Genomic DNA, 8,724 nt, shown 5'->3' with positions numbered 1-8,724 from the left:
GTATTTTTAGTAGAGACAGGGTTTCACCATGTTGGCCAGGCTGGTCTCGAACTCCCAACCTCAGGTGATCCACCCACTTCAGCCTCCCAAAGTGCTGGGATGAGCCACTTTACAGGGGTGCGCCACCACACCCAGCCTAATTTTTATATTTTTAGTAGAGACGGGGTTTCACCATGTTGGTCAAGCTGGTCTCAAACTCCTGACCTCAGGTGATCAATCCCACTCTTTAAAGATAACAAATACATGGAGGTCAAAGGATCCTCAAAGTTTATACAACTAGTTAGATAATGAGCTAGAAGTTGAACTCAGTGTCCTTTTAGCAATACATTCTTTTACTATGTTAGCCTGCTTGTCAAGATGAATGGTAATTAGGTTACTTTTTAATTTCCTTCAACATAACATCTTGAAGGAACTTTGGAGACAATCTAATCCAACCTATTCTACTTATGAAAAGCTGGATATTCTGGCCAGGTGCGGTGGCTCACTCCTGTAAAGTGGCTCATCCCAGCACTTTGGGAGGCTGAGGTGGGTGGATCACCTGAGGTTGGGAGTTCGAGACCAGCCTGGCCAACATGGTGAAACCCCATCTCTCTTAAAAATACAAAAAATTAGCCAGGTATGGTGGCACGTGCCTGTAATCCCAGCTACTTGGGAGGCTGAGGCAGAAGAATCGCTTGAAGCTGGGAGGCAGAGGTTGTGGTGAGCCAAGATTGTGCCATTGCACTCCAGCCTGGGCAACAAGAGTGAAACTCCATCTCAAAAAACATTTTTTAAAGCTGGATATCCTAACTCACTCAAGGTTAGAAAGCAAGTTAGAAGCAGAATGGGGCCAGGAACTGAGGTCCAAGGATTTCCAATTCAATTTATTTCTCAAGTCTTTTGGAGGCAATCCAAATACATCATGATAGAAATTGTTCATTTCTTGCCTCCCCTTGGGAACAATCTAAGTGTAGAGTTTCTTTATAAATTCACAGGATTGAAACTGTGATTATCTTGGAATGAGAAAAAAGAATGATGAGAAACTGGCTCAAACTAGATAGTAGAATTCCAAATACTTAAAATCAAGTGTTTGCCACCCAAACCTAAAATTAAAAATCTTCCTTCTCCCACACCCTTTCTCATTCTCAAAACCCTTTACAAATAAAATCCAAAGCTGGTCACAGATATCAACTATGCCATTCTGACATGATGTTTGTTCAAATGCATTCCGCAGTGTGAATGCTGATTCTGAATCAGCATGTGGCAGCCCCCTTTGCTATTTACCTCTGTTACCCCTCCTCTCTCTGCTCCCTGTTAATCTGGTTTTCTCATGTCTTTCTCTCGTATTCTCCAGCTCTCTTTGAAAACACAATAATGGAAAACAGGGCAGAAAAGAAAAAGATGACCCCAATATATTAATTTCCTCCTTTCACTCTTGTATAACTGTGTCCTTGCTATCTTTTTACAGCACAATTTTAAGGTTGGAAGGGATAATTTTTATTCTTGAATACCATTCTAGCATTGAGCCGAGAGCCACATGTTTGCCTCCATGAACATCTTCATGCCAAAAGTTAATCCCATACTCAGTGTTTCACTAACAATTTCTCTTTCGTCTCATGAGTAACTTCACCGCTGACTGAAGCACTTGCTGCAATGTTTCACGAGTAACTTTTAAAAACAAGTATCTTCTACAGGGCGAATGGATGTTGGAAGAGAAAAAATTTATCACAGTGAAAAGGTGCGGACTATTACTCCCAAAAAGCCATTTCTAACAGTACTGTCTGCATTTCTTAATTAGTAATGAACAGTATAAGTCAGCAGGTAATTTTTTCATATGGACTATTTTTTATCTATTGAGCTATCCTATTAATGTTATGGAGGCACATTCTCCTTTAGTTACTATATATCTAGCACATCCATAATGATTATTCAACTAACATTGGCTAACTGGAGAACAGATCTACTTAGCCATGTTTTATAGAGTCTCCTGGAAACTATGGTTGCATAAAGTGTTCTGAAAAACAAAGCTATTTAAAATGACTAATCCCATTTGGATTAGTTTCTCCTTTCGCCTAAATTAGGCAGGAGCATTTCACAACTCTCATCCTCAGTCAGAATCTGCTGAGACAGACGGAATTTCTATACAGCCCTATGGTAAGCTCTAGGGTGACTCTCCAAGAGGATAGATTCGTGTCAGTTTTGTTCTCTGCGGTATCTCCAGCACCAGAATGGTGCCTGGCACCTAGAGGATGTAAACTCAATACATACTAGATAAATAAAGAAGATCCTAAAAAATAATGAGGTGGTTAGAAATGAGTGAGCTGAAACCTGGTGGAGATGAATTCTGTGGCTGGTCTAAGATGCTGTCTGCTCAGCCAGAGATCATTGCATTCTCCTTACTTTCAGCGTCTGCATACCTCTCACAGTTATGACCCATGGTGTAGTCCTGGCAGTTCAAGCACTCCCCCGTCACTGGGTCGCAGTCATCGGCGTGGCCATTGCACTGGCAGGGCTGGCAACTTGGAAATCCCCAGTGCCCAGGTAAGCACCGATCACACTGCCGAGCATACACTCCCTGGAAACAGTGGCACTGGCCAGTGACAGGATTGCAGAAGGCATTGACAGATCCTTGCAGATGGCACTCACAAGCTAAAGAAACAGGCAAACAAGGAACTGCCTTGAGAAACTCATTCAATGGAAACATGCCCCTTTTATAAGCACCCTGTTCCCAGTTCAGAATGCTCATGGGTTAGTGTGATCAACTTCAGGAGGGAGGCATCGGCTCTGCAGCCATGGAACCCTGCCACGATGGCTGAGTTAATCTGAATGAATGCATAACAATGCTTTTGAGGAACCTACGTTTGCATCCACTGGGGCCAAAGCCAAAAGTTCCAGGTGCGCATCTGTTGCAGGTTCTTCCAACCACGTTGGGCCGGCACTGGCACTGGCCTCCGTTGGGATCACACACGGAACTCAATGAACCCTGAGGGTCGCATTCACAAGCTGTGGGTAAAGAGAGGCCAGAACCCATGACACAGAGCAGCATATCAACAGGCTCTCCCTGATCCTTTCTCCTTTACTACTTTGGTTTATTCAGAGTTCTGGGTTAAAGCAGTATCATCCCTATGATGAGTGGAATGGAAGAAAAGGGAGGCAGAGTTGGCAGATCAAAGCAGTTTTTCTAGGCAGGAGGTCATTAGCGTTTTCTACCCTTGCCTTCAAAGCTCAAATATCACAGGACATTAGACCAAAGCCCAGTGATCTTCAGAGGATCTGACCTTTCAAAGAGAAAAACATACATTTCAGTCATTTGATGCTTCTCTGATTCCATTCCCCACTCACTACCCTGCTTATGGAAATACTTTATCCTCATGGACTTTTCCCCTGATCACCTGTTATTTGCATGTCTCTTGAATATCGATTCCATCTTCAGTGGTGCTCTATCGCTAAAATATTACTTAAAAAGATAAAGACACACTGTAACTGAGACACTATTTCCCTTGTGCTGCCTAACACAAGGCTACGGGGCGGGCACTCCACTGCACTTCGTGTGCCAGGTATACTCAGAGCCAGAAACAGCAGCTGCTGCAGCTGCCAAGCAATACCTACCCAGGCCTGTCTGGTGTAACAGGGCAGAAATGCTAAAGATGATGTTTCTGCAAACATCTGTCATCGGCGTTTTCACAACGCTTCTGCTGTTCTCTAGACATCGGTATCTCTGAAAGGTTTCCCAGGCACTGTTGGTGACCACCCCATCTCCTGAGCCTCCCACGGTGAAGATGTCCAGTGATTTACAGTATGGCATGAGAACAAGCTGTGAAGAAATGAGAACAGCCAAACATCCTTACAGTGGTGCCCCATGGCATGGGTTTAAAGCAAACGTGGAAAAAACCCAAATGCTTCTTTGATCCTTGAACAGAAATCATTAGACTCATTAAAGCATAAACCTCCCTATTCCTAAATACTCTTGGCAGGAAATTTTAGATATATTTTACACAGCTTGATGGCTTTTGAAATGCTATTTTTATTTTAGAGATGGGGTCTTGCTTTGTTGCCCAGGCTGGTCTTGAACTCCTGGCCTCAAACGATCCTCCTGCCTCAGCATCACAAAGTGTTGGGATTACAGGTGTGAGTCACTAGGCCCAGTGAAATACTATTTTTTTTTAAAGACATTTTATATTTTTAGAAGGAATAAATCCTTTCCATGGGGTGAAGTATAAGTAAAGTGACCTCGGAGGCAAGAAAGAATGATTCTGCTTAAGCGCTGGCCTCAGCATTACGCCTCAACAAAACACCCTGGGAGCAGCTGGGCACTTTCCGCCCAGGTTTTCTTGCATATGCCAGAAGCGATCTCACACTTACAGAATCGATCAGCGTGTAGGGGCTCTCCACGTCGCTATCAGAGGAGGTGTATTGAGGCAGCTCCAGCCTCACTGTGTAGTTCGTTCCCTTCTCAAAGCACACTGGCCGAGGAAGGACGACATATCTGCCCCCACACAAAAAAGAAAGACAACAACGAAAGTCAACCTTCATGCATCCAAAAAATAAAAATTAAGAACAAAACTCTGCATCAATAATTCCAAAGGAAAAAAGTCAGCAGTCAACGTCTGGCTCTGAAATGGTGACTTGAAAACTCACAAAATATTAGAAAAATACTAATTTGCATATGAAGTCTGTTGAGCTGCCAAACCACTGTCACACTGACCTTGAGCCTGGTGATAATGACACCACCTGGTTGTCATCATCGGGGATGGTATTACCACATCGGCTGCTGGGTGGAATCTTTCCAGGTCGCTGCACTGTGATGACAGCTTTTTCCCAGTGGTCGGGTAGCTAGAATAAGAAACAAACAATGAAAAGATGGTTGGTCCACCACTGCCTGTTTATAAAAAGACCTCTCCAAATCAATCAATTGCCAAGTTGAAATGGAAAACAAACAGTTGCTTTTCCCTTTCCTCTTTACTACTACTGTCTGCTACTCCCCTGGTTCCAGCCTAAATCCCTTCTACCCTGGATGCTGAAACACCTCTCAACTGTTCTCTGCCTCTTCCCAATGTCCCTTTCAGTCCACTTTAAAGCATCTCAGAGAATGACAATCCCCTGCCTGAAATGCTTCAGTAGCTTCCTGTGAATATTATAGTCCAAATTCCTTTACTAATCCAAGTATTTTTGCCAACAGCATCTCTAACCATATCTCTCATCAAGCTATGTGGAATGATTCTCAATAAAAACAAAACCCTCCCTTCTCTTTTCCACTCACACTATTTCTTACTTTTGTGCCAGCTTTCCACAATTCCATTCACACTTTAAGGCCTCGCTCTGATTCTCTAGGAAAACATTTTGGTAGCCCTGGCTCGGGCTGGCTGATGCATGCCCATCTTCTAGGACCATGCATCTCTTTGCTGTTGCATCGTCACCTTCAGCCTTTCATTACAATTCGGGGCTTCAGTCTGTCACTGGACAGCCAGGCTGTGAGGGAAGGAGAGGATCTCATACATCCTCATCGCCACTTCAGTCCTCAGCAAGGTTGAGTGCCTCACAAAAGATCACTATGTTTGAGAAACTGGATTCAAGAAAATGGTACATTTTGGCTGGGTGTGGTAGCTCATGCCTGTAATCCTAGCACTTTGGGAGGCTGAGGCGGGCGAATCACCTGAGGTCAGGAGTTTGAGATCAGCCTGGCCAACATGGCGAAACCCCATCTCTATTAAAAATACAAAAATTAGCTGGGCATGGTGGCGCATGCCTGTAATCCCAGCTACTGGGGAGGCTGAGGTGGAGAATTGCTTGAATCCGGGAGGTAGAGGTTGCAGTGAGCTGAGATTGCACCACTGCCCTCCAGGCTGGGCAACAGAGTGAGACTCAAAAATAATAATAAGAAGAAAGAAACGAAAGAAAGAAACGAAAGAAAGAAAGAAAAGAAAGAAAGAGAGAGAGAGAAAAGGAAAGGAAAGGAAAGGGAAGGAAAGGAAAGGGAAGGAAAGGAAAGGAAAGGAAGGAAAGAAAGGAAGGAAAGAAAGAAAGGAAAGAAAGGAAAGAAAGAAAGAAAGAAGGAAGGAAGGAAGGAAAGAAAGAAAAGAAAGAAAAGAAAGAAAAGAAAGAAAGAAAGAAAGAAAGAAAATGTTACATTTTAACTTCCATGGAGGAGGTGAGACTATCAGAATCTCATCTGTTCTGATGCAACCTCCATATTTCACAACTATATATAATACCCATTAGAAGTACTATTTTTCTACTGATTTCTCCCCTCCCTCCTCCAGTGCACTGAGTGGTTTCTTTACCTGTGGCTCATAGCGAATTAGGATGTCATACTCCATGGAATATGGTATGTCGTCAATGAAAAACTCCAAATAAGCCCCTTCAGGCACTCGGACAAAGCCGGCTCCAGTCCAGGAGGGAATCCGGTCCTGGATGTACTGCCGCTCCACTATGCTAACCCCCTGAGGACATGGCGAAAAATGGTTATTCTTTATTTGAAATGGAATTCAATAACTTTCAATAGTCAAAGAAATCTGAAGTCACCCAAAGATTCAAAAACGGTTGCTACCTTATGTCTATTTTTTATAGTCAAATCTCCCCTAATAGATGGTAAAAAGTTTTTGATATCCAAACAGGAAACTGGTTTCTTTTTAGTTTTGTGGTTGGAGTAGTCTTGGGACACTGGAGATGGCACTCAAAGGCTTGGGATATACCTTATTTGATACGACCAGGAGAATAAGCATAAAGGAAAAAAGAGAACATCACACCTGCCATTATAAGCAAGTCTAGGAATCATAAGGTGCTTCCCAGATTCTCCACAAGGTTAGTCCAATATCTAGCGGATTTCTGTCTCTCATATTGGCCTTAGTTTTAGGCTCCATTTTCAAGTAAAGAAACTTGATATGATAATGAATGTTCACAACTGAGGAGTTAATTCTGATTAACTGTTTACAGGGTTATTTTTTAATACCTGTGGTTGGTCATATCAAAAAATGGCTGTGATCAACTCTTTCATTCCCTGTATGTATCTGTATGTATCCGTGTGTGGCCTTACCCAGCAAGAGGTGCAAACTGTGTTATCCTTTCCACGAATCCGGGCTGTCCTTGTGACTTGTGACCAACAGAACGTGAGGAACTTTCTAGGACTTCTGAGTCCAAGCTTTAAGAGACCTGGCAGCTTGTTTCCTCTTTTTGGAAGCCAGAAGCCATCTAAGAAATCTCACTATCGCCAGGCATGATGGCTCACGCCTGTAATCCCAGTACTTTGGGAGGCCAAAGAGGGCAGATCACCTGAGGTCGGGAGTTCGAGACCAGCCTGACCAACATGGTGAAACCCCGTCTCTACTAAAAATACAAAATTAACCAGGCATGGTGGTGCATGCCTGTAATCCCAGCCACTCGGGAAGCTGAGGCAGGAGAATCGCTTGAACCCAGGAGGCAGAGGTTGTGGTGAGCTGAGATGGCACCACTGCACTCCAGCCTTCCAAGAGCGAAACTCAATCTCAAAAGAAAGAAAGGTCATGTGGAGAGAAATGCCCAGCCAGCCTCCAGCTCTTTCAACCCACCCCAACTCAAGAGCCAGGCATACATTTAAAGTCATTAAATTTGGGGATGAATAGATGAAACAATATCCTTGCCTCAGTATTTACCATGTTAGGTTGATAACTTTGGAGCATAAGTAGGGAGAAGAAAAGTTTCTTGGAAAGACAAATTTCTTAAACCAACCAAAAGACTTTTCAGTGAATGCTCCAAAGCCAATTTGTGAGTTATAGATATACTTAGCTTTAAATATGACTGTTCTCACGAAGACATGGTCCTGATCCTTATTTTGTGCTCATGATAAAGCTATAAAAATGCTTCTGAAATGGACTCTTTACAAAGCATGTATGTTCCACTACACCCCAAAACACTGCTTTACCGACCTGCCACGCACTCCCCTACTCACGGGCCCCAAGTTGGCTTCCTCTGCTTCATAGAGGTAGTGATCCAGGGTGGCAAAGTAGTAACCAGGTTCCACTTCATTGCACTGACGTCCAATCATGTGAGGCCGACATGAGCACTGGCCTGACTCTGCAGAGCAACTGGAAGGGAGGAGGAGCCAGGTCAACTGAGTTCATGGTCACCCGAGTCAGCCCGCCAGAAGCAGCTCTACAGCTGCCATTACTCAGTACACAGGGCCAAATACATAGCATGTTCTTGTTTTCTTCAGAAAATACATATGTGGAAAAAAATAGTGCCTATGGATTAATCCCAAACTCCAAAAGCATGGCCGAGAACCTGGTCTTCTTGGTTTTACCTCCCTTGCCCTCTTTTGACTGACACTCCATCCACATCACATGGAGGTTTTCGACATCCCAAACTTTCTTGCTTTGGCATCTTAAATCTTTTGCTTATCTCCTGAGACTTAGGCTCAAATATCCTGCTCCCTGAAGAACATCTCCAGCTTGGCTGTCCCAGAGGCATCCCGAACCAACGGATCTAAAACAGAAGCCCTCAATCCCTCCCATGGTCTCTATCAGGGTGAAGGCGCAACCACCTGCTGAGTCAGTCAAGTCAGAAATTAGCAGTTCTCCAGATTCTTTCTTCACCCTCCATTAGGAATCAAATTCTGTGAGTTTTACTTCTGCATCTCGTGTCTCTCTTCCCCCTTTCCATTGGCTATGCTATGCTAAATATAAGAAATGCAGCCGGGTGCGGTTGCTCATGCCTGTAATCCCAGCACTTTGGGAGGCCAAGGCAGGCGGATCACCGGAGGTCGGGAGTTCA

General features: G+C 43.8%; 1 protein-coding gene across 1 annotated transcript in view; it reads right to left on the bottom strand.

Annotated features, from left to right (window-relative positions):
• The window catches only part of LAMB1 (laminin, beta 1), an 88,765-nt gene that overhangs the window by 32,869 nt on the left and 47,172 nt on the right, over positions 1 to 8,724 (bottom strand). Inside the window, exons 14-20 of the mRNA XM_011948192.1 lie at positions 7,904 to 8,039; positions 6,261 to 6,419; positions 4,685 to 4,812; positions 4,342 to 4,465; positions 3,589 to 3,793; positions 2,839 to 2,982; positions 2,397 to 2,628 (exon numbers count right to left, since the gene is read on the bottom strand). Of these exons, the coding sequence (XP_011803582.1) occupies positions 2,397 to 2,628; positions 2,839 to 2,982; positions 3,589 to 3,793; positions 4,342 to 4,465; positions 4,685 to 4,812; positions 6,261 to 6,419; positions 7,904 to 8,039 (1,128 nt within the window). The remainder of the gene's footprint in view (positions 1 to 2,396; positions 2,629 to 2,838; positions 2,983 to 3,588; positions 3,794 to 4,341; positions 4,466 to 4,684; positions 4,813 to 6,260; positions 6,420 to 7,903; positions 8,040 to 8,724) is intronic.

Source organism: Colobus angolensis, unplaced genomic scaffold (genome assembly GCF_000951035.1).
Source record: "Colobus angolensis palliatus isolate OR3802 unplaced genomic scaffold, Cang.pa_1.0 Scaffold275, whole genome shotgun sequence".
Classification (NCBI taxonomy): domain Eukaryota; kingdom Metazoa; phylum Chordata; class Mammalia; order Primates; family Cercopithecidae; genus Colobus; species Colobus angolensis.
This window is presented reverse-complemented; position numbering and strand designations above follow the sequence as displayed.